Below are 26,418 nucleotides of genomic sequence, written 5' to 3'. Positions count from 1 at the left end.
GGTCCTCTTCTGAGAGGACCATAGTCCTCTCAGAAGGGAAGTAGCCCACAAACCAATTTCCCATGGTGCCCCCCCACCTCTTTTCAACTGCAAGTTGAGGTTGAAGATCATGGCTAGAGTAGAGAAGTCAGTTCTGTAAAATTCTGGGTAAGTTATGTTACTGTCAGTTTGTCATAAAGCTATTACAAGCAAGTTGTTGTTTACAGAGAAAAGAATGTATTTTTGAATGATACTCTATATGGAGTCCACTCATTTGAGAGCATAGCTTTTTGAGTGATTAAAATAGAAGTTATTATTGATTTTTGTAAAACTAGTGAAAAATAAAAAACAAGGGCTTCTTTTCTTATCATTTCTGTAATGCTGATCTTTAACAGCTGAGAAGACTCCAGCTGTGTAAAAGCACTCTTCTAGTTAGGGTCAGCTTTTAAATTCTCAATGTGTAAAACAGTAATTACTTTAAATTTCTGACTCCATGAATTTCACAAGGTCTAAAACAGCAATAAAGAATTGGAGATGTTTTGGAAGCTAATGATAGGCCAAGTTAAGTTTAATAACTCTCAAAAAATCTGATGATGTCATTTCTTATAGTTTCTTCTTCTTTATCAGTTCGACAGGGTTTGAGAAAGGCAGTATTTCATGAGGTATTTCTTAAGAGTTCCCCTGAGCAATCTCATGGGAGATGGTAGTGAACACTGAGACTCAAATTCTGAGGGCCCCACACTAAAGCTCCTGTATTTTTTATTAGCTGCCTCTAACCAGTAAGACAGATCCAGCACTGAAATGCTGATGGCATATCAATTCCGAATGCTGAATCAGTGTTTAGCTGATGTTTCAGAATCAGTGTTAACTGTGTTTCAGAACAGGCTGGACAGTTGCAGGCACTGCCTGTTAAATGAGGTTTCTACATGATACTAATCACTTCAGATTATCGATTTTCTTATCTGTGCCTTTAGAAAGAGCTAAAGATTTCATGAGCCCTAGTTGTCTTTGAGGTCAGAGAATCATGGAATTGTTTGGGTTGAAAGGGACCTTAAAGATCACCTAGTTCCAACTCCCCTGCCATGGGCAGGGATGTCACCCCCTAGATCATCAGGTTGCCCAAGACCCCTCCAACCAGTGTTGAGTTAGGGTAGTTGAATTCTGCCATAATTTCCCATGTGCTTAAACATTGCCATACTCTGATTAGATGCATTGTGAGCCTGATATTTTTTAACTCATGGTAAGATGTATTGTTGCAAATAATACTTTGCTCCCAGACTGCATTCCATTCATAGATCCATAATAGGCTGCATTTTAATCAACCATGGATGTGACAACTCCTTTGTGTGGTACTTATACTTTATAACATAGTTTTATGTAATTCTGCTCCCTCCAGTCACAATTTTTAGACCTTCACTTTATTTTTATTCACTTTTTTATTAGCACTCTATGTGGCTTAGTTGGTACAGCAGTAGTGGGTTCAAATGTGGCTCTGAAAGGGTCATATTAGGTGTGCAATCTAACTAATAAAATCTGGAAGATATTTATGGTTTATGAATGACTTGTACTCATGTAAAAAGGCACATTACTCCTGTACTGCTGATGATGTCAAACTAGAACTGTCCTGTTCTTTGAGATTCTTTCCAGTGCAGACCAACTCCTCTTACTGACTCACTAATGATTATAAAACTAACTTCATAAATATCTTCCATGTCAACCTACTTTAAGCAAAGAACCTTGAGATTCTGAGATGTTACTTACAGGGGTTTATAAGAGTTTTTTTCTTCATGTTCTTTCTGAAAGTGTTTTAGCAGCAAAGTTCTAGTGTAATGGTAGCCTGGCGATGAGCTCTGCTTCTGTCCTTGGTGTTAAGATGATCAGCAGCTTTGGGATTAGGAGAAAGTTTTTCTGCAAGGCAGATAGGAAGAGGTAGTTTGAGGTTTTCCTTACTTGTGATGCTTCTGAGAATTTTCATGGCTTTTGAAGTGAGTGAGGTGGTGGTGGTGACTTCTGCCCCCTCCTGCCGTATTGTTTTGATGTGTTGCAGTCAATGAGTCGTTCTCATGCTGCACCTGTATGGTATACAAAGAACTCGCAAAATTTCTGAGACCAAGAGCATTGCCTGGTGGCAGCAGTGTCATATCTTGAAAACCCTTAAAAGGGGGACTTCCTGTTTTCCTCTTGTTCTCTTATCCTTCTTGAAGGTGATCAGGTATGTCCCCTGGAATCATGCCATTCTGAAGGATCCCCTCTGTCTTAGTTTGACTCCTTATTTAGAAAAGTTGGAGGTCATGTTCTCTGGAGATTTTGTAGTCTTTGGAGGGAGATGCATAACATGAACTGTTGCAGCAGACACCAGGTTACTTTCTATGGAGAGATACTTTCTCTTCTGAGCATCCAGGCAGCCCTATGAGACCTCTTAGACATCTTGCAGCCTCTGGAGTTACTGGGTACAAATACCTCACTCCTTTGTTATCTGTTTGCCACTGTTTAATGACTGCTTTTGCAGCACTCTTTTAGTGATGCTGGCTTCATAAGCAGAATCAGAGGGCAATTGAGATTTCATAAGTTAATTTTATGTTTGGGAAACAAAAATCTTTGTTATAACTTGGTGACATTAACATATATTTTTAGAATATGAAATAAAAATAGCTGTTTCCAATGGAAGTAATGGGCACTAACATAGAAATTAGATGAGTGGCACATGCCATAGGAACAGTGTTGTTTTCAGCATGTGTGAGTGTACTAGGAGTTGTTTATCCTGTGACTCAAGCTGCACTAGCTTGCAGCATTACCAGAATTCAATTAGCAGCCTTTTTGACAGGACTTTTTTTTCTGTTAGTGCATTATCCACTTGTGTCTGTTCAATATTTAATTTATAAGTCAAGTGTGTGTGTGCGGGGGTTGGTTTTGAGGTTGGTGTTTTTATGGTGTTTTCGTTTTTATTTATTTGTGTTCGGTGGGGGGATTTTTGGTATTTTTTTTTTCCTTTTTTTTTTCTTTTCGTTTGTTTTGTTTTTTTTTTTTTTTTAGTTGGTTGGGTTTTTTTAACGAGGATTCTTTTGTAAGTTGGCCCACAGGGGTAGTTAGAATCTCATCTCAAAAGTCACCCAGTGGAAACCAGAAGCTGCTGTTACATAGATCGCCTGCATTTCTGGCTGTCCATATCCTAGCAGGTAATTGTTTCTGTCAAGATCCATCAATCTGGGCAGTGATTGACACATTTGCTGGCAATTTCAGCAGAGAGGTCAGTGATGGAGTAGGGGCTGTACCAGTAGAGAGGGTTGAGCTTTGCTGAGAAGGCAGCCTGGGGAGTCCAGCACCACTGCAGACTGAGCGTTTGTTTCCTCATTACGTGGACAGAGCACTTCAGTCACCTTTCATCAACAATAAATCTGCTTGCTAAATAAACATAAAAGGTAATAAAACATTTTTATTAGTCATGACAAATGATTGTTTCAGGAGAAGTTGAGAAAATAATGACTTGATTAAAATATTTATTAAATCAAGCAATTTTTGAGATATCTTTAAGATCAGAAGGTATTTTATGTGTGATAAAACAATGGCATAATTAATTTTATTTATTACACCAGTGGTGCAGTTTGCTTAGAAGAAATACAACAATTCTCACTTTAATGTTTTTAATTTTAAGCTAGCTTGGCGTTGCATGTTAACAGCATTTTTCTCCAGTTTCTCAGTCTGCTCTCTCTTGTCAATGCCATCTGCTTGCTTGCTTCACCACCTCTTTAACAACCAGGTGATTTTTACCATCTTCACCCTCCTCCTCCATATGCCCAGCAGTCCCATTTCAGTTTATAGGGTTAGTGTGCTAAGCAATAGTCATATGTTTATTTAAGCATGTTCCCTATTTTAAAAAACCTTTCTCCATTTCTAGCTCAAAAACTTCTACATCTTCCTGCATTTTGGCTTACAGCGCTGAATTATTTTAGTGTAGTCTAATCTCTCGTTATGCCAGCTGGTTTTGTTGATCTGTAATATATTCATTTATGCAATAGGTTCTTCTCCAGCAAAGCACTTAATTTTAACAGTGCAGGTAGACTTGGTGTGAAAAGAATGTAATTAGCTCAAAGCTAAGCACCTGCCTAAATGCTTTGCTGGATTTGAGGCTTAGGGAAGAGAGGAAAAGATTGGTCTAATTATGCTGAATGTGTTTTAGAGCTGCTTTATCCTAATAGCCTTATCACCAGACCAACTTCTGGTTATGGATACTCAACATAGAAGGTTTTTCACATCTCATCAGGCTTTTCTTTTCATAGAATCTTAGATTTCTCTCCTGGCTTTTTTGAACTATAATCTTAAGCATGGCTTGCATAGGAAAATGTATCACTGCCTCTTAGGAAGTGACTTCAGGGAAGACATGTCTTCAAAAATTGGATGTAGAAGGAAATGAATAACTGGTATCACCAGATCATTTGATTTTCACATGTGTGAGGAGAGCAAAATATTTATACAAGTCCAGACTGCAGTAGCCTACAAAATAAAGGTGGCAGTAAGACCAGATTGATGGGAAAAAAACCAAAATGAATGACACAAGGGTTAAATGCTGCTCTGCTATTAGTTTGGACTGAGCCAGTATTAGAACTATTGAGGAAAAAAGCAGGATGTAAACCACTGAAAATGCAAACTGAAGAAAAGATGTACATGTATTTTCTAGCTCTTACTTGCTGGTGTTTGTCTTTTTCCATTCTTAAAATCTGTGTGTCCTCATTCCCACAGATGCCTGGGGATTTGTAGGACATATGATCACTGAAAAGCTGCCCTAAATCTAATGTTGCAAGAATTGCTGCTACTGCTTTCCTAAGTCACAACTTAGCTGGACTAGGTTTTTGCATTTCCCACTGCTGTGTAGCCAGGGCATGAGGCATTACTGAGACCAGAAAGCCATATAACCTCACGTGTTTTCAAAGAAAAGCACTTTTGTTGAGTTGCCTTTGAACATCTTTCCTCTTCTGTAGTGTTTAGCTTGGATGTGTTGTAATTTCTGAAGGCATAACAAGCTCCTCATGGAATTCACACTGTGCAGTTTCCTCTGTGTTATTTTTCAGAGGCAAAGCTATACTACAGTTTTCTTTCCCCCTTGTTCCTCCCTACATGAACTTTTGGCATCTTTATCAAGGATGGCACTTGAACAAATGCTTAATTTGATTGCATTGCCTAGACTCAAAGATAGAAATGGGCTTAGACATACTTGAAAAAGCATGAACTGAGGCAGATGTTTAATGCTTTCTAAGATGCAAACCATGTAAGTGCTTTCTCAGAAAGAATATTCATAATTGTTTTTCTGCAATATATATCATGATAGAAGGAGGAAAAAAAGAAGGAGATAACCACACAATGTTAGGCTTGTAACAGCCTCTCAGGGCAATACAGAGTCCCAGGTTTTTGCCTTCCTTCTTCTTTTTAGCAGGCTCAGGGCAGACAGTAGTGGGTAGTAGGAAGCTCCCGGCTCTATGTGCAGCTCTGTCCTGTCTTGTTTTGAGCCTTTGTGTCCTTTTTCTCCTTCTGTGTCTGTTTAAAATACAAAGGCTGAAAAGGTGAAGACTGACTCTTGCTCTGAGTTTGGTCCTGTCTGCCAAACCCCGGGGACTTGCTCCCCACTGGCATCTCAAAATGTTTTTGTAATACAAATAATTATTAAGAAATTTCTCTTAGTCATCTGCAAGTTGGGATTCTCGGTGTATTGGAGACTGACTGACTATTCCACCACCAGTATGACAGAGTCTGACAGGTCTGAAGCTACTTTCGGGTTCTCTGTGTGGATGTCATTGATATCTTCAGTGATGGCTTAGGTGCCAGAAACTTGGCCGGCCCTGTTTCAACAGCCCAGTGGACACTGTTGAAAGGGGCAGAAGTGTCTCAAGGGAAAAATTTAGATAGAAGCATGCAATTTCAGGACAACATTGGAAATGCTGGCTTGATGTCCATACAGCTTTCATGTAACATGGGCAGTCTTCTGCCTTTCCAGTGTTAGTGCAGGTTTTACATTGGTTTGGTAGTACATGAGAATGCAAGTGGACTGAGGTATCACTCTTCACTTACATATACTGTGAGCTGTGTTCTCAGCTGTGAGACTATATGCATAATGCTTTCTGTCTGACATTAGTTTTCTATTTGTCTTTGCAGCACTTTTACAGGCAGTCATATCTGGTGATCTACTGAAGGTAAGTACAGAGCACTGAGTGTCCACTTATTCCCAGTTTTTGCTGGTCTGATATACTGTAAATTTTATCACACCTCTGCTCAAAATATAAATAGACTGCTATGGGGACTGCTGGCAAGTGCCATTTTACAACGTTTCCAGGAAACCCTGAATACTAGGGGAACACATCAGTCAGGTGAGGTGTGAAATTTGAGTGAATAGGATCTGGTGTTAGACAGCACCTTTCAGCTCAGGATTCATAGCCACTGCATGAAGCACTGTGCCAGTTACTAACAGGGAAATTACTATGTTGAACAGCAGGGTAGTTCTGACACAGCCTTACATAGTAAGGGATATTTTACACCAGTGAGGTTGGTGGCCAAGCCCCCAAGTTGATAGATCATTTAATGTCTACCTAGGCAACCACCAGATCAGATAGAACAAACCTCATCTGGTTGTTTTGTCATCTGATGGATGTCTCAAAATACATAGGGTCTTGGTATAGTTGGTTTGGGAGGAAAAAGTACTCATGCAAAAATGTTTTTTTTCCCTAAGACTGAGGTCCCATGTCAGACAGCTAATCAGGCTGCGTGTTTCAGTAGCCAAGTCAGGATTTGAAAACATGCCCTAGAATTTGGATGAAGACTGTGATTAATGATTGCAATTTTATCTGTGAGAAGTCACCTTGGAGCCATTTATAAAAATGACAGTGCTGTTAGGCCAACTTTTTGCCTGCATGTGCCCCTTCTACACCACTGCCCCAGACCTTATGGCTGCAGCATCTAGAGAGCAGTTCTTCAACCAGCATCTATAAAAATATTGCCTCCTTTCCACTTCTTGAAAAGTTTTTGCTTGAGTTGGCTTTGACAGGGAAACTTCTTGCCCTTCTTCGAATGTCCTGTATCATGATTAATGCCTCACTGTTGCAGTTCTCTCCCTTTTCTGCAGTTATTTGCACTACAAATCCCACCCCCGCTCCTCCCCCAAAGTCTTCAACACTGCTTCCCCCTCTGCCAACCCTGAACACTGGGCAGAGAGTGAGAATGGAGATCTGGGATAGTTACCTCACCATCCTCTGGATTTTTGAGTTGGAGTTTTCTGATTTAGTCAGAAAATGTTTGGCTGCTATGGTGAGGAAAAATTGGAATCTTCAGTAGAGAAGCCAGAATTTTCTATCAAGTACATACATTTTAAAATATTCCAACAGTTTCATCGTATGTTTGCAAGCACTGATAACAAGCAATAATTCATCAACAATAGAGTAGCAATGTCTCAAGTTTTAGGAAATACAGACTATTCTTCTTAACCCATATAATTGTCAATATTTCTAGTTTCAGTTATTTTACATCGGAACCTAAAAGCTGGCTTAAAATTAATATTTTATTTTATTCCATTTTTTGTACTGACCTCCTATGAAAACTGGTAAAGAAATTTACCTGCATATTTGTTTTCCTATTCCTCCCAACTTATCCTTTTGTGTGTTTTCTCTCTCTCTCTCTCTCTTTTTTTTTTTTTCCTTCTTCCCAGTTCATAGAATGCTGTAAAAAAGGAGCCAATTTGTTAATCCAAGGACCTGATCACTGCTCCTTGTTGCACCATGCTGCCAAGACTGGGAACGGCGAGATTGTGAAATACATACTGGAACACGGTGAGTCACAGTAGTCAAATCCACAGAGAGCTTGTAATTCAGCCAAGTGTCAGTCGGGTAAAACCATACTATGCAGCTGGAAGTGCCCTCACTCATCTGTAGTCTCCCTCAGCAAAATGTCCAGTGTGTGTGAGCAGGAGGCTGGGAATGTGGCAGCAATGACAGTAATGCCTCCAGATAAAGTGTGAAAACAAAAATTAGAATGGCTTTTGAAGAGGATGTTGTTTTCACAGTTGCATCAGCTGGGGGGCTGTGAAGAAGCAGTGTGATGCTCTAGTTAGAACCTCTGTCACAGCAATCCTCTGAGCTGTTTTTCAATTAAAGCATATGTTGTAGAAAGCATCTAATCTCTATTAAAACATTTGCAGGGCTGGAGAGGCCATACAGCTATTGGTATTATTTCAGTATTTAGTAACACACTGATCAAGAATCTGTTTACTTATTTCTAGATTGAATTCACCTAGCTTTCATTCCAACCGTACGATATTATGTCTCTGATAGATTCAAGATGAACCAATAGCAAAAATTTCTGATCTCCGTTTTATATTTATAGGCTGTGATCAAGTCATTGCCCTTTTTCCCTTTCAGCTCTTCTTATCTTTGTCAGTATCAGGGATTGCAGGCATCGTTACACAGGCTATGCAGCAATTTGTTTGTGTCTGAGGCAGTCACGTTTAGGAGTTTCTGCCTGTTGAACTACAATAATCTTGTTCCCCTTTTGCTGGAGAGTTCCACAGTAATACAGACATTGCTCTGCACCTAAAGCTAAAGTCACAGTTATCAGCCTCCTGCACCGTAGGAAAAGTTTTCTAGTTCTTTAAACATTCTTGTAACTTGTCTCTGACTTCACTTCAATATATCAATGGCTATTTTGGCTTCCAAATGTCAAAATCAGCTATATTGTTTCAGCAGCAGTGTTAGCACTGAACACAGAGACTGCCTCTGGCAGTTGGAATAAGTTAATGCTCGAAGGCTATTGCAGAAATTGTACAGAGAGACAAAAAAAGCACAATTCATAAGAAAGGAAAAAGTAACAATCCATCTGTTCCAGCTTGTCTCCTAAGTTAGGTGTTTACATAGAGGTGTCAGGTAGTCTATAGGTCCAAGTTCCTGTACTGTCAACAGGAATCTGTGACTCAGTTCATTTGCTCTTGTATGACAAAGGTACTAGAGGAGACTTGTCCTCTTTCAGTGGCAGATGGAAGTGAGGAGGAAATCCTTATTAGCAGCAGACTTCTTGCATGACTAACTCAAGAGAGATCCTGGTTGAGGCAGTCATTGGAGTCCAGCAAGTGATTCAGGTGACAGTTACCTGTGCACCTTATTCATTTAGATAAACATAAATGTCTAATATCATTTGCCCTTGGATATCCAGGGCATTTGCATGAGTCTACAAGATGTCACATGAGGCCTAGAGGAGGACCAAGCTGGACTGGCAGCCGAAGCCCAAGCAGGCATCCCTGTCATTCCAAATGCATCCCAAGACTTGACCATAGGTATATCAAATTGCACAAAATATCTGTGTGTGAGCAACTGAACTGTGCCCCAAATATCTGACTGAGGGGGCTGAATCACTCTTTTACTCTTTTATGTATAGATACCTACATATGGATAGCTAAGTGCAGTTGGCCTTGTATCCAAACAATGGCTAATTTTCTCACCAGTTCTGACAAGCCTTACCAGTGCTAACTCTACCTCCTATTTAACTGCTCTGGATTATCTCATTAGTCACAGTGCATATATATGCCACTGAATTCTGTAGGCAAGCATAATTTTGCTTTATTTTCTTAATGGCCCTGGTCTCTTTTCACCCTGCACATGACCTGTGCCAGTTCACTGTCATAGATACCCCTCCTGGATTTTTCTTAGACACATATACCTTAACTTAGTCAAAGTCTGACTCAGTTACTGTTCTTTTGGTGAAGGTTTAAAATAAGATCATTTAACTGATAAGGATGTAAGCAGGAAATCCATGGGAATTTTTGAAGTAAATAGAGAAATGTGAGGGATTACGGACTGTTAGACAAAGACAAATCAGAAGGTTGAGCAAATGTCAAGTCAGTTCTTCTCTCCCCTCTTTATCCCCAAGGATGGCAGGAAGCTTTTGCAGCTTTCCAGACATATGTCCTCTGGGCTTCTCCAAATGCATTGTTTGTTTAACATTCTCCAGGGATCAGAGGGTGCATGGGACAATGCTCTAATAGAGGCCTCCTCTCTTCTCCCACCAAGCAATTAATGAAATTCATTTCTACCCTGGGCACTTCCCAGTCACAAATGAGCACTCTTGCTGAATCATCATCATCATAATGTCCTTGTTTTCTTTGCATTCTCTGGCATCTGGCATCTTCTCAACATTAATTACTGTGCACGACCTGATCCAACACTACTCATATCTGAGGCTTTCCCTGTATCTAGCTTCTCATTTCTGCCGAGATCCACCCTTCATAAAAATAAGCCTTACTCCTGTTCTGGCAATTGCCTCTGCCCAGCTGCACTTCCTCTGTAGTGTGTCTGCTTCCCATACACGACTGGAGATAGTTAATGTTAATAGGAGTTGCACTGTAAAATACCCTCAAGCACACAGCACAGAAAATGTATTATTAACCACACAGGGAAAAATCTTCTGAATATCTCTAAAAAAACAGCAGCAACAAAACAAGACAAAACCCCCTGCATCAGGAATTTTAACTGCCTAGTTTGAAAATGGTGGGGTGAATCAAACGCAACACAGGAGTGGGACCCATAGAACTAGGATTATGGAGGAGGAAAAATGGTGTAGTGATGCTGAGACTGTCCTTTGTGGAGATGGCTTTATGCTTTCTGCAAACATGCAGGGTACATTAATATGAAAGGTTATTCTGTGATCACGATCAGAATGATTTCAGATGTTAAGGGAGGAAAATAGCCTATCTTAAATTAGAAATAGCAGAGATGAGTCACACAAGGAGATTGCTGTGCAGTATTGCCAGATACTTCGCAGTGGACCAGCACAAGCCTGGAATAGCAGCTGAAGCACCAATGTAGTAGGTGTCAGGACGACAGCTGCTTATTGCTGCAGGAAGAGTTGTGTTGACTGTTGCCCCAGCAAAACAATTTCTCTCTATTCCCTGTGCAGGAAGGGCAGATATGCAGACCTATCAGTTGTTCAAGATTGCCTTCCTAAATCAGGAGTCTTTTACTTTTAGTGAGAGGGTCAGCCTTAAAGACTCGTCTGTAGCTGAGCTAAGAAATGCTTAGCTAGAAACAGAGGGCCAAACTTGGTAGGTATTAGAACCACAGCTGCTTATTGCTGCAGTCAGCAACTGCAGCACGTCCTAGTGCATACACATTAGAGAAGAGCTAACTGCTTACTTGCTTAGCACAAACAGAATTGAGGAAGGCTTAAGAAGTTCCATTAGAGAAGGGGCCTCCTAAATCATCATTTGTATTTGTATTTGGCTTGCAGTCTTTATCTGACAGTTGTGAAAAATTTATAAACATTATACGAGTAATTTCCTTTGCCTTGTCTTTGTCTTCTCCTCTTCTCTACGAACTCAAAAGACAAGCAAGAATTTTATAATTCATCTGGGCTATTTTAATTTTAAACAGAAGAGAGGGCAGATGTTTACAGTTGCCTTAGGAGTTTGTGGTGGGAACTTCTGATGCAACAGTCAGTATGTAGAGCATCTTGTCCTAAACATTTCTGTGTCCTCAAACCTCAATGTCCTTGCTCCATTAGAAAGCATCCTCTGGTAAAAAAAGATGATGATTTCATTAATCTTAGCACTGCAAAGGTCAGAGTTAAGAGTCATCAGTGAATTCAGGTTCGCATCCTGACCAGATTCAGGAGTTCCTAAGGTGGCTTTTGGAAAGCAGATTTTGCCATGACAGAGATGTATGTTGGTGACAAAGTTTGAATAGTCATCAGAAAGCAACACTGAATGAGAGTGAGTTTGTATGACATTTGTTAGTATGTCTAGATTTGCAGAGTGTCATTTGTGAGGGGCCTAAGCAGAAAAAAGTTAGTCTTTCTAGAAGGCACAAGGTATAAAATAGCCTATTTTCATTTGCAATTTACCAAATTTTAGGGCAACAAGGCAGAGAGAGAGTTAGGATGGAAGGAATGCTCCCATAACCTGACTATCCTCTATGTTACAGTGGAAATTCTGAGCTAAAAGACACTGGCAGGAAAAAACAGACACTTAATTTTCACATCAGGTAAAAAAGAGAAGAATGTGGAGTTGGGGAAAGGCTTGAAGTAGTTCTGAATTTCCAGATTACTGTTATTTTAAAAATATTCCCACTTTGAAGGTAAAGAACCAAATCCAGTGTTTTCCTCCACATAACAACATCAGTCAAGTTATTAAATAAAGCGGGTTTTGACAGATAAACACACAGAAATGCTGATAACGTCTGGAATTACTGCTTAAAGTAAATACCCTTCTTCCCCACTTCTATGAAGGACTGACAGGACAAGGGACTGGTAAGGGTTAGTACCTGTGGGTTTCCTTTGGGAAGCTGTAACCACAACCATCAGAGAGGGGTATGCTGGGAGCCCAGAGACCTTTCAGAATATGTGGTTCTGAATATTTCGGAAATACCTCTGAAATATGGCCATTTAGACTCTCCTTTTTGTTGTTGTAGTGAGCTCAGTGAAAGAGCAGCTTCTTTTGAGCGTTTCCTTCCCTTCCCTCCTCCCATCCCCAGCTCAGGATGCTTTGCCTCCTGAGAAACTGGTAAAGGGCTTTCGTGGAGTGAAAGAGGGCAAAAGGAGAGAAGGAAAAAGGTTAATAATTCTACCCAGACCATCTAGGGGCAATGGTAAGGAAAGAGAATGATCTCAGCTGAGCTTCCCCTTGGTGTGTCATGCTTTTCAGCTCCTTTCATGCGAACTTCTCCCCCCCCCAGCCCCCGTCCCCATCCTGCCATTCTTCAGCCCCCCAGTCTCTTTTTCTCTCTCTCTTTTTTTTCCTCCCTCCACCTTCCACACATTTCTATCTTTTGTTTTTATTTCCCCCCCTGCTGTTTTCCTTGATAGAAATCTCACTCATGCATTTCCCTTCCGGATTTCTATTGGGTTATTTTGTCCTCTCTCTCTCTGAGCCTTGGTCCCCTTTTCTTTCTCTGCCTCTTGTCCCAGAGTAAAACAGCCGCCTCCCTGCTGGGTCAGGATGACAGTGCCGTTAGCTTTCCCAGTGCCAGCCCTTCCCACATCTGTGCAGCTTTTGTCCCGGGGCAGAGGGGGATTTGGAATGGTCGGTTGGCAGCGCCAGGGAGACTGATATAAAAATGAGGTCCAAAAGAGAGGGGAAAGGGATTTAAGAGGAGGGCGTGAGATGGTTTAAGAGAAGCACAAGTGAAAATAAAATGAAGAAGTAAAGGCCACAGCCCAGGCTGTGTGTGAGTTGGGACATTCCAGCTTCAGAGGTAGGCCAGAGAGAATGAAATTAATGAATCCTGGTATCATGTTATGCAGCTAATTGATTAATTTCAGTATCTGGCCCTTATGCATAACTCAGGTGGAGTCAGGGCTCTCCCATGAAATGCTTAATTTGGGACAGTATACAGGAGAACATCCTTTCCACTTAGGCAGGATGTACCTGTCATCTCCTCAGGTCTCTACTCACAGGCTGCCCTCTCGGTCCTCCACACTCAGCATCTCTGTCTCAGCCCTGTTGCTTCTTTCTGCTCCAGACCAGTTTTCCTTCACTCTTGGCTTCCTATCTCTCCAGGCCCACTCTGCCCAAACTTCTTCTCCCTCTCAAGTCATATTCTTCTAACTTCTCTCCATCCTTCCTCCTAACCTTGTAATGCCTTTTTCCTCTTTTCGGGGCAAGTACCTCTATGCCCCATGCAGCCAGCCCAGTCACCCTGTTCCACCTTAGCAACACAACCTTCCTTGCTCCATCCATGAACAGAAATAATATTGGCAGTGTGTCTTTTCTAACACACTGCAATCCATTCCTGCTTACCTATCCCTGGATGTGTCATTGCATAAAGCAACGGGGAATTACCTCTATTTTTGAAAGAACGTGATTTTTGCATGGGAAAGGAGTCCTTTTCTTCATATGTGCTTTTTAAATATTCTTTTTAATTTCTCAGGCATTACCTTTCTTTCCTCTCCATGAGAGGCCCTGCTTAGCCCCTTCTACCCTTTTTCATGCTTATGGGAGCTTAGGGGTCATGAGTGATTCTTCTTTTTGATAGGCAGGAGTGAACACATCACCACCAAGTGTGGAGATGAGCTGTGTGGTGGCAGAGTAAGGGTGCTTTGCATTAAAAATCAACAGTGGCTAATGAACTTGGAGAACTGTCAAGATAGATATGCAATGGTATACAATGCCCTCTGTACTGGGGACTAAGCCACCACCCCTTTCCCATTATGACAGAAGTGAAGGAGTTACCTGCAGCTCCAGGAGCCCCCAGTGATACTGCATGTGCACATTGTAAAAGCAGTGAGGTGAAGACCGGCTGCTCTGATACGTTTTGACACACACTCAGAGTGAAAGGGGTGTAGGGAGGTTGTGTGTAAGCCTTTGTAAGCAAGTAGTGTGAAATTCCTCAGTTTCAGGTGAGATTTGCTGTAAGCTCTTGAGGACTCTTGAATTTCAAAGTGCACTGATGGGAAATATTCATGCATAGGAAGGAAAATTACTGTAAAGTTTCAGTGTTTCCTTTGCTAACTGCCCCATAACCATCTGGCACTGTACTCCAGAGCAGTGGAGAGAAGAATGATACAATACACTGCAAAGGAAAAAGTTTTTCTTGTTTCAAATGCTATCCAGATCCTAGCCTTTCTGTATCACTGTAATTCAGTGATGGAATTTGCTGCTATAAATATCTGCCTATAGTGAATATCAAGAACAAAAGAACATAAACATAAATGCATTATTTTTTTTCCACTTAAAAAAAATCTTTTATGTTTTTCTTAATCTTACTTTCCTGATCATTGCTAACCAGTTGAGTACAGGATTTGCATATCAATATAAAGACTGCTGGGAATATTCCACCCTGATCTACATTTTGTATAATGCTATTAAATGGAGTAGCACAGGGATGTCATTCAGGATGGAATTTGGCTAATTTCAACTTCCTAATGACATTTTCCTTCTAGTAGTCACAATAGATTTTAACTTGCAATATATCAGGGTTTCCAATATATCAGCATTTTCAATGCACTGTACTTATGTGAACCGCTTAATTGAGCAAGGTGAAGAGTGAGAAAATAAACCCCATGAATATTCATTCCCAGTGTAATTTAGAGGCTGATACTCCCTGGTGCTGACACTCCAGCAGTGACTGTGCATTCAGAATTTTGCCAGTGCAAGGGCTCTCACAAGCAAATAGTACATTGAAATGTGACATAGTTGTGCAAGTTGAGCTTTCAGTTGGCTGCTTTTACGTATTTGTACTGGGAATCTTCTCCTGCTAGACATAGTCTTCTAGTCATGCAGACAAATGCTATATGACATACCTGACTGTCTTTTGCAGGTCCATCTGAATTACTGGACATGACAGACAGTGAAACGTAAGTACAACCTACTCTACCCTTCACATTATGTGTGTTAGAATAGCAGACTTCTCTTGGTTTTCAAATGTAAATTTTTAAACCAAAAAAACTTGTAAAATGGCACAGCTCTTCAAAAACAAACAAGCAGACAGAAGTCCCCCTAAACACAAACATCAACCAGATCATATGTGGCTTCCTGGTCTAGAATAAATGTTTCTTGGACTTCATAAAGTACTTCCTCTCTATTGCTTCCTATGCTTCCTTAATCTATCTAGGGGAATTGAAGTCCTACATTGTGTTTTGATGTTTCTGGCATCCAGCTACTAGGGGAACAACCTGAAGAGTAAATTCCAGAAGTCAGGAAATTACTTTTCTTGTTCTACACCTTTTCTTCAGTCCCTTCTTGATTCATACAGGGTGCTCTGCCTTGGTTCTCCCAGATGGCCACAACCTGTGCATTTGAAGGTTTCCATCAGGTAGTTAAAACATCGATCACCTCTGTTCTTATATAAAACAACACCCCAAATCCAAAACTAAACAGAAAAAATTACTTTACTTTCCAGTTCCCAACTGCTTTAAATCTTGTTGTATAATTGAAGTTTGCAAGGGAATCAGGAATAATCCCGGAAAGTGTATGGAATATATGGGAAGCAAAAACCATCTTTCTCACAGGTATTAAACCTACCATTCCTCATCCCACAGTGCCCTCCTCTGCTAGCAGAGAACACCTTGTGCACAAGGTGCATGTGTGAAGTCCAGAGGTGATGGTGTCTGGATGGTTCTTTTCACCCAGTAGCATCACACAACCACTGAAACAAAGTGCTAGTGAACATGGCTACAAGGTCTTCCCTTTATAAAGGTCCCTCTGCTGCTAACTCTTGAAAAGGGAAGGTTCAAGCTGTAACTGGCAGTATAAATTTGTCTTTTGATCCTCAGGGGGAAATCAGGTAGTATCCCGTTCTGATTCTAGTTCTCCTGCTGCAAGGGTAGATTTCTTGCAGAGTTGCCTATTACAACTTCCCCTGTCATGGACTGGGGCTGAAATTCCTTTGTGCATTCTCTGAGTAGGTAGGTGTAAGATTTGTCCTACTACGTGCATTTCTTGTTGTTTGTTATTTTGCAGGTTTTGTAATGGCCCTACATGTTGGATACTAGTATTAAGGACACCTTTTCAATCCACTCAGAGCATAGGCAAATCTAGATAGATTTCTTTACTCTCAGTACTATAGTCAATCTCAGAATCCTCTTACATGTAGCTCTAGTCTGAGTGAGGGGCTCAGCAATAAATGTGCTCCCACTACGCAGTGTTCTCTTTTGAAAAGCCTGTGTTCAAGCTTTCCCGGTAGCTCACCAGTCCAGCAGTAGAAAACAAAAACACAGCTCTTGCTCTCATACACCCAAGAGAGCAGGGTATCAGAACCAAGGCAGCAAGTGCACCAGTTTTAGCTTTGATGGGCAAGATTTTTCTAGGATGAGTCGGAGAATGAGGTTGAGGAAACAAATTGCAGGAAGAAACAAACACTGTTGCTGTTTTGCCTGCTGTGAAGTAAGAAGGGAGCTAGTTTACCTTTGCAGCAGTTAGCAGAACTGGCATTTGGATGGGAATGTGACATTCAGTCCTTTGAATACTTAAAATCTGTGCGTGTTTCTTTCCCACCCCTCAGAGTTCTTCGTCTGCTATTTGTGCATTGCAGGCATTCCTACTGAGTCAAAGGATGTAGATGCTAAGGGAGAGAGTGCACAAGCCTACCTCTGCCAGCAAGAGGGAACCTCGCAGAAATGCAACATCCTTCTGTGTCTATCCTCTGCACCTCATACTTCGTAAATGTACATTGGTGTGATGTGTCTCACTGCTGGTTTCTGTACTTTGGTCTAGGGGTGAGACAGCATTACATAAGGCAGCCTGCCAGCGCCACCGCGCCGTCTGCCAGCTCCTGGTGGATGCGGGAGCCTCTCTGAGAAAGACAGACTCCAAGGTAACCCAGCTCCATCAACCACTTATAAAATACTGCAGCCAAGCGAGACCAATCAGCATCCGTCCCTGCTGTTTGCATGATTGAGGCTTCCTTGTGTGGGCCAAGAGCAGCTCTTTTTAAACAAGCCATCTTTATATAGAAAACTGTATTAATTTAAACAAGTACAAGAGACTCCAGTTCAGTCCCCAACACGGGTCATCATCACCATAGTGAGAGCCTGGCCTCAAACTATTCGGTGCATTGGGTATGAATGAGACATCTCCATGGCACAGCAGTATCCTCCTCCTGTGTGGTCAAAAGAGAGGCCTGTGGGCAAGGACCACCTGCAGGAGCCTTGATTTCGGATTGCATAGCTTCTGTGAGGCTTGATTATTGTGGCTGACTTGCTTTGTGAGGATGGCTATCTATTTGCTTTTGCCCTGGCTTGCCCCTGTGCTCACTGATGGGACACTAACCACAACCCTCTCTTGGTGTAAGCTTGATTGAGAAAGAAGTCTGGGCAAAATTAAATCCGAGGAATATTCTGTCATTGAAACAATCTGATTGCTTAGGAACATGGTCCAGAAGCTGCCTCTCTGGAATTTCTGAGCATAAACATCCTGTGGTCAGCAGCTGAGAGTGGGTTGTTTCTCTGGGTTCTAGAATTAGAAGCATCTTTGCTGTAGCAAGGCATTCAAAAACAATTCCCACCATGCTATGCTGTATAGGGTAGCCCATAAGGGGAAGAGAGATCCTCTATGATTCTGTGATCTCTTTTTCAGATGACAGTACTGTACATTGCAAAAAGCTTTCTGAAACAGCTGAAATCCAGACAAGTGGCTTCTGACTTGTTAATCTTCTTCTGCCCAAGAATCATCTGTTCTTCTAAATATATTAGCACAAGATTTTTCTCTTCCTGTTTCTTATTCTAGGGTAAGACCCCTCGTGACAGGGCTCAGCAAGCTGGTGATCCGGATCTGGCTTCCTACCTGGAGAGTCGACAAAACTACCAAATGGTTACCCACGAAGATCTAGAGACAGCAGTCTGATGTCTGAAAATGTCGAAGAGGATCCTTGGAAGTCTCGAGGCTTCACCTGAGTCGCTCAGGTGTCATGTGAGAAAGAAGCTGATGGAATCAACGTGTCTCTCACTCTAGTGGAAAATACCTGAGGACATGCCACCAGTTTCTAAGGGCTACTGAGTCTTGCCACGGAATGGTTAGGTTCCATAAGTTAGCCCATGATAGATGAGGTGGGACACTCAAAGGTCTGTGGAATCCATGGGCCGTGGAAATTTACCGTTATTGCTTCCAGCAAGTAGCATGAACTTCTCCCATGTTCATCTGTACAATTTATTTAAAAAAAAAAAGGAAGAAAAAAAAAAAAAAGGAAAGACTTAAGAGGGTGTGGGGGAACAAAACTCCAAACTAACTGGGACATTAAAGCACCCAATGAGGCCCTCCTCTATCTTTACAATTTCCTGCGTTCCTTTTATTCTCCTGTTCCCCTCACTTCTCATCAGTTAAATAGTACCTGTTATCTCTGTGTTTTCTTCACAAATGGTCAGGCAGTAGCAAAATATTTGAGGAGCTCTGGATGCCCTTAGGAAAAGTCCAGTGTTTTTACCAGCTACACTCCCTCCCTTGCCATCCTCTCAAAAGCTGCATCCTCAGTACCCCATCGCCATGGAGTTTCCTCGCTTTAGGAGAGGATGCTGCCTGTTGCCTTGTTTCCCAGGGTGTGGGGCACAATTAGATTTACAGCAGTGACAAAACCTAACCTCGTTGTTGCTGGATATGTGGTTATGGTAGCCTCACAATACAGTAATTTGTATGGAAAGGAGTTATATGGGATATACCATGTTGAATGGCAGAGCAGAAAGTTACCAGTAAGGTTTCTCATATTACTTTTGTGTGTGTGTAATGACCGATCCAGTTCTGCTTAGGTTTCAGGCCTTCCTAAAAGCTGATAGTGGTTCTTTACTCTTGAAAACATGGGTTTTACACTGGAGATAGTTTTGTGCAATACTGAGGGAGTTCTGATGGACTGATATATGGACCTAGTGCCCTTTGCATTACAGCCAGAGATAGGAAGGAGAACTAGAACATCAGTTATCAGCCTTGCTGCTGCCAACAAACAAATGGGCACTGGTCCAGTCGCATGTGGAATAGAAAAACCTTCTTTGATGGAACCTGTAAACTCTCTGATTCTTCAAGGGAACAAAGTTTCAGGGAGTCTGTCCCACTGGAGAAGGACAAGCAGCAGCTCCTTGCCTCATTACCCACTATAGGCTCGAAAATGTAAAGCTTAGCCACTGTAAAGGCCCGCTGTGTCTTCACTACTCGTCTGTTCTCTGTCTTATAACCATAAAAGAAGAGAAAGCAAACACACATACACACAAGCATAAACAAAATGTTCCACCTTTGGGTTTCCAATTGCTGCAGATATCTCAGCTGCCAGAAATAACAGAGCTTCCACTTCTACTTTGTCTGACCAGTTCCCATGAAGACATTCATGACTGAGTTTTGGCATAATTCTTGTAATACATTTTTGAGTTTTGCTTTGTTGTTTGTTTTGAAGGATCCACCAGTGTTTGCTTTCATATGCCTTGCTAGGTGTAGCTCTCTGGTAGATGATGATCATCAGGATTACATACATTTGGAAACCATGAAAATAACTCAGGTCATTATCCAGATAAGTTTTTCTTCCTTAATAGAGGTGGAGGAAATTAAATGTATTTATTTTCTTTTTCTTTTCTTTTTTTTTTTTTTTCAAAAAGTGATTGTTATGGGAGAGAGGGAGGAGCTGAAAAATATACTTTTAATTTTTTTTCTGTTTTCAAAGGTTCATTTGATATGAGCAAAATATTTCCGTAGTATTTCTTCCTCTGGAAGGAAACTATATATATATTTGTAATCTATAGGTCAATGGTGACATGAAATGTATTTTGTCTTATTTTCTGTCTTTCTCGTTTAAAAAATAAAATATGAAAGCTAAATTCCTTCTCTTGGTAGTCATCCAGGGGCTTGTGGAGAAGGTCAGTATGTGTACATATTAGAACAGAATTTGGCAACTGTTGAAATAAAAAATCGGAATATAATTTTGGTGTGGTATGTGAAATTTCCACAAGGAACATTCTCACGCTGTGGTTTCATGGTAGGCCTTGCATCATTTCCCAGCAGTGAGAAAAGACATTACTGTAATATTTCTCTATATTGGATGATAATAAGAATTATGTTTCTATCAATTTTACCTTTTTGCTTTGTTTTACTGATGTGAGAAACGGAGGAAGCTTCAATGGCATCAGGAACTTAGCTCTGTCCTGTGCTGGGGCCAGTCTGGTGCCTGAGTAGAGTGTGGTCACTGAGCCTGTGACAGCTCCCTGGTCCCTTAGTCCCATGAAACAGGTGGAGCAGTAAAGGCTTGCTTTAATCACAGGGAGCTTCCAGAGGCCACATGTGAATTATGATAAGGGAGCTGGGTCTGGTCCCTCTCTGTCCCCAGTGGTCCTCCCCTTGTCAGGCTATCCCTACTGCCTGAGAGGTGGTTGCAGCCATCTGGAGCAGCTTGTCAGGATGTGCAGATTTCCTGAGCAATTCTGTGCCATTTGGGCTGCTCGGAGGAACTCGGAGCACACGAGAGACCATGGCTTCCCTTTTTCCCTGGAAGCTGGAGTATGATGATATGATCAGAGTGAGCCCATTGTGCCTCTGGAAAGCTGCCCATGCTGTGTGCTCAGCTGAAGACAGTTACTTGTATGATAAAAGCACTGGATAATGATAAAAGCACTCCCAGCACTGGAGTTAGGACAGGAACTGGCTGTATGTAGTGCCTTTAGTATTCAAGCTGTCCCAAAGCGCTGCACACATAATGCACGAGATACTTGTGATGTGTTGTATTTGTAGGTAACAGAACATGTATATTGTTTTCTACAATGGCAAGGAATATCAGAAGTTGGTTCACTGAGGGCAGTTTGGGACCAGGATGCTACAGGATTATTCCTTACCATTTTTGAAGTGTGATGGGATTCTCAATTTTGGACAGCCACCAGAAGCAGGCAGACTCTGTAGCAGTCAGTGGTGACCTATGTATTGAATCTCTGGAGCACTTGGGCTCTAGATTTATCCAGTGTAGTTGTGCCTGCACTGTGCAGGGCCTAAATTTCAATGTGCAGCTGGGAATCCACTTAAATTACATGTAAAGCATTTTGATTACTAAAAGTGTCTATTCAGTGGCCGTGTCTATTAGTGTGTGTATATTACTATATATATGTAGATTTATAAACATCAGTATACATATATATAGATGCACACACACATATACACACACATAAAATTGTGTCATTTGAATGACAAAGTACCTAGGGATGCTCAGCTACTGACATTACTGGACTGACAAAATGTGATTTTCCATTTTAATTTGTTATTAAGGGGAACTTTTTTTAGTAGAGCTAAGGAGCTCCTGAATTGTTCCATTGTACTGGTTTTACTATCTCATTTTGGAGTTGAATGGAGGGAAAGAAAATATTTATTATGTTGATAAAATAAACTTACTTTTGTAATTTAATAGCATCAGTTACTCTTATTATTTCATGTTTTAATGCTAGAGATATCTTCTATGTGTTATCCAAGGCATGATGATGTCCTATATTTTTCACTAATTATAGCATAGAATCATAGAATGGCTTGGATTGGAAGGAAAGATCATCCAGTCCCACCCTCCTGACATGGGCACCTTCCACTAAAACAGGTTGCCCAGAGCTCCATCCAACCTGGCCTTGGACACTTCCAGGGGTGGAGCATCCACAACTTTTCTGGGCATCCCTCAATACTGTGAGGTGTGAGGTTGAGTTTTACTCATGTAAAACAGGGGTTCGAGACAAATTTTATCTGTTAAAAAACAGGCCTCAGACTCCAGTGACTCTTTCACCATTTCACATGATGGCTTGCTTGTCTGTGTTTTAGCACTTCAAGATGTCTGTAGGTGTTTTTACTGATACCTGTCACTCTTGCTTTTCCCCAGCAGCAGTAGAATTTCTCAGTCTCAGCTCGTGGTGCTATAGCCTGGATTCAGACTACATGAGATATCCCCTGCTACATGAGGACTGTCATGCAGAAGAATCATAGACAAAGAAAATAGTACAAAATTGATGGGTTTTTTTGCCATTGATCTTCCCAGCTGTATTTGCCAAGCTGGTGCTGCTGTGTAAGAATAGATGGGGCCCATGATTTTTCTGGTGATGTGGCTGTGGGAGGTTTGTTTCAGTAGTATTTAATGGCCTCTTTGGCTCATTTTTTAATTTGTCTTTTCTGTGACAGTGATGTGCACGGTAGTGAAAGCTTCTAACACAAAACTTTATCTAGAAGTGGCTATTTTTCTTTCAGCCATCCCAGATACCTCCTGTGGGGTATGCTCATGTGTTGACCCTTCCAGAACGACAAAAGCACGTTGAGATGATCTGACTCTGGACTATAAATTGGGCAACATACATTGGTAGTCTTAAGATTTCTGGGAGGTTACTGGTACTCAAGAAATGTATGGACATGCTGGATATTCGGGTGCTTTGAAAGTACTCCAAGGAAATTCTGTTCTTGCACTTCATGTATTCCAAGAAAGAAGCAGTTTCTTTTGCTGATCCATTTGAGGTCTGTCATTTTCCTTCCCCCACTTTTTGCTTCTTGTGCACCAGACTGACATCCATGGAGAAGTGTTTCATAATACTTGTTTTAAGCTTGCTAAAAGTAACATTTTGATCTCCATTTTGTCTATTCTTTTCCATTCATCAGACATTGTTTCCTCTATTTTCCTCACTGAATCTGAGCTAAAGTGACATTGGGTTATTAGCTTCCTAATTAATCTAAAGCATAAAATGTGAATATCTTCAGTCATTTCAGTAGTCCTAGAAACAGCTTATATTCCTGTGCCTTTCTGTATGCATGTGAAGCTATAGGACACAGTATTACAGTGTTTACTGTGGTACTCCTCATTTTGCTTTCTTAACAACTATTTTACTTAGTAGTGGATTGCTACAGCATTAAATTCCATGATCTGCCTGCCAAAATCTGTTGATTGCAATGGCAACTCGGTAATGTGCTAAAGTTTACTTGCTAGCATACTGATGAAGACCAGAATTTTATGTGGAGGATGTGTTTTGAGCTTCAATATGTTAACTTCTTTTGTAAGGGCAGAAAGCAGCTCATGGCTGCACTGTGGAAACGCCTCAAGGGGAGCTATAAACCAACCCTGCACCCAGCTGTTGAGGTGAACAGAATATATAGAGGAGTTGGGATGTCTCAGCATTTGCTAAGGAGTTACCACTAGAGACAGACTGCAGCACCTCAGCACTTGGCTTGGACTGCCCAAAACCAAGTACTTGGGCAGTTTCTCACTTCTGTGTAAAAGCTGGCTTGAGAGGAGTGAATTACCCAGTGTTCAAAGCTAACCATGTCTACTTGCAACCCAAGTTATGCCATGGCACCACCCTTCTCTGGACTGCCTACCCGAGATCCTCTGCAGGTACCAGAGCTCAGGGGCTTTCCCTCCCCATTGTGTTTCCAGTTCCACTGCCCATGATGGTGCCCACAGAAAGTGGTATTTTCTCGTCCCCTGTTCATGTCCTCTGGAGAAACACCCCCTACCTCAGCCAAGGAATTTCCTGGCCCACGTATGGTGCCATTTGTGCAAAAGGGGAAAATTCCCTCCCTCGGGCCTTGATCACACCAGTAAATTCATTACATTTGACTTCAGTGATTAGGCAGGCTTAGAGCTGAATAACCTTACTGTATTCAGCCATCAGAGTGCATCTTGTCCCCTGCCTTATTTATAAGGTGCCACATTCCAGTCTCAGCTGCAGTTTCTTGTTTCTCAGACTTTTTTTTTTCTTTAAAAACCCCAAGACAATCTATCCTATGCAGTACACATGTATCTAGTTACCCAGAGAGTGGGGAAGACAGGCAGCTCATTTTAAAACCCTCTCATTCTGATGTAGCACATGATGACTTCTAAAGTCTAAGGAGGGGGATGACTTGAAAAAAAATCATGTGTTTCAACATTCACACATCTATATTTCAGGAAATAATTTGATGCTAAGCCCTTTAAAAACAGTCAGCTTATGTTCTTAGATCCCCTACATGTCAGAGATTTGGGGAATCTAAGAAGGCAGTGATTTTCTTGACAGGCACATACAATTAGTTGAACACCCGAGGAAGCAAAAGTCTTGCTTTGTTCAAAATTTGTTTCTGTTTTGTGACCTTCATCCACTAGAATCAGAACTCTGACTTAGGAACCCTCTTTTAGAGTTTACCAATATGTTAACAGCTCCAGCACTCATATACAAAGTATGTAGAAGCTGTAGCCTTTTGACATGCAAGAAATAAAGCACTACTTCTTTCAGCAATGTAATACTACATATGTAATTGCTTCGTCTCGAGCCAGCCTCCTTTTGCTGGTGAAGTGTAACACCTGGCTCTTCAATTAGTCCCTGTCTGGGAGGCTGCTTGATGTGTAACCTACCACTCAGCACTGTGGCAATCCAATGCTCTGTTATGACAAGTGCTGCAGCAATTAGCTAACTACTAATGCATAAACCACAGTAGCAATTCATTTCTTAGTATTACACTTTATTTTAATGAGAAAATGGCCTTCTGATTCCAACTACCTTAATGACCTTCAGTTGCCACTTTTTCCTCAGCCTGTGATCAAGCAGAGGGAGAAAGTAATCTCTGTTCCTACACAGGAATCCAAATCTTGTCTAGGAGTTGTACAAACCGGTTAGGTTTGTAGGTATGGAGAAGAAATTCAAGAAGCTCTTGAACCTGATGCAGCAGACGTGAGTGATTTCTTCTTGGCTAATTAGGCTTTAATAAGTAGTCCCAGTTTTCTAGGGCTGTTTTTGCTGTGTGACATTCACATAAAAAATGAAAGATGGTAAAATTAGAAAAGCAAAAGCAAAGTGAAGGTGGTCCCTGGGAATGGGAACCCTACAGAATGGTTTCCACATTCGTTGCCATTTTCCAGATAGGGAATTGCAATACTGCCTATTGAATATCACTGTAATGAGTAATTATGTAGCATAATTAGATGTATCTACTTGTAAAAATGAGGTGGGTGCATTTCTTCTCTGAGCTCATTGCATCCAATATTTATGTCACCCAGGTGTGGAGGTGTCCTGTTTTTGCTCCCATAGAGATCACCACACAGTCTAGTGGGGAACACCCTCGTATTTGCAAATCTTGAGGCTGCATGAAGTGAGACATGATTCCTAAGGGGTACAATGACACCTCTCCCTTCTCCTTAGCCATGCTGGAGGTTTTCCTTCCAAATGAGTGGAAGAAACACCACATCAAAATAAAACGATTGCTGTGGGCTACAAAGTGAATAGCTGTTTTTCCTATCTGGTCCCCCACTTCAGCACTTTTCCAGGACTAGTTTTTTTTATTTCATCAGAAAGGGAAAACTGTTGATGTGCCTGTTTTAATAGGAGATGGGTGCAGTTGCAGTTGTTTTGTCCTGTGGTATTGCTTCTATTGTAATACTGTCCTTATCCCGATGGGATAAGGCATATGGGAGGAGTACAGTCATGTCAAAGCTAAGAAAACAAGTGATCTTGCTGGCAGCTAATGGCAGGAAGGAAATGGAACATAATATTATTTAAATTTGATTTTAGATAATTTTCAGTGCTCTTTGCTTTTCCTTCCCCCCCTTTTTTTTCTTCTCTCTCTCTGTTCTTCATACAGTTTCTGTATTGAAGTCTTTAATCTTTCGTCACCTCTTCTTTCCTTAGTTCATGCTACCTTCATTTTTTGACCGGAAAGGTCAAAATCTTACTCTTGTGCTAATTACCCTTGGGACACTTCTGCTTGACCAGTCACAGATGGTTGAATCTCCTCTGACCATGTCCAGATATGGGTATGGAATGTTGAAATTCTCTGTACTAGGAATGAGTTGGATGTGCAGTACTAAAGGCTCCTCTGAGGGCAGTTGTAATGCCTGAGTTGTAATCTCAGGATTAAGCAGATGGGAAGTATGATGGACTTGGGTTTTTCATACCTGAGGGGTTGATTTCAACATTTCCAGACTTATCAATAGAAAAATTCTTTTGTATAATTTTTTTTTTTTGCTACTCTCATGGTTCTTCCTTTTGTGATTTTCCTGTCAAGAAATCTTTCCCCGGGCAGATTTTATTGTG

General features: G+C 41.2%; 1 protein-coding gene across 6 annotated transcripts in view; it reads left to right on the top strand.

Annotated features, from left to right (window-relative positions):
- The window catches only part of DGKI (diacylglycerol kinase iota), a 205,421-nt gene extending 185,422 nt beyond the window's left edge, over nt 1-19,999 (top strand). For 4 of the 6 annotated variants that reach the window (XM_027743776.2, XM_027743778.2, XM_027743777.2 and 1 more), the window contains 5 exons: nt 6,124-6,161; nt 7,667-7,787; nt 15,258-15,294; nt 17,153-17,252; nt 18,164-19,998. In XM_027743776.2, the coding sequence (XP_027599577.1) occupies nt 6,124-6,161; nt 7,667-7,787; nt 15,258-15,294; nt 17,153-17,252; nt 18,164-18,280 (413 nt within the window). In that variant the 3' untranslated portion in view covers nt 18,281-19,998. The other 2 variants (XM_027743775.2, XM_027743780.2) reach the window with 2 other exon arrangements.
- Nucleotides 20,000-26,418: the final 6,419 nt, after the last annotated feature.

The sequence above is a fragment of the Pipra filicauda genome, unplaced genomic scaffold, assembly GCF_003945595.2.
Source record: "Pipra filicauda isolate LSUMZ 115617 unplaced genomic scaffold, ASM394559v2 scaffold2_size9829703_pilon, whole genome shotgun sequence".
Taxonomy (NCBI): Eukaryota; Metazoa; Chordata; class Aves; order Passeriformes; family Pipridae; genus Pipra; species Pipra filicauda.
Note: the sequence above shows the minus strand (reverse complement) of the source record. Positions and strands in the feature narration are given on the sequence as shown.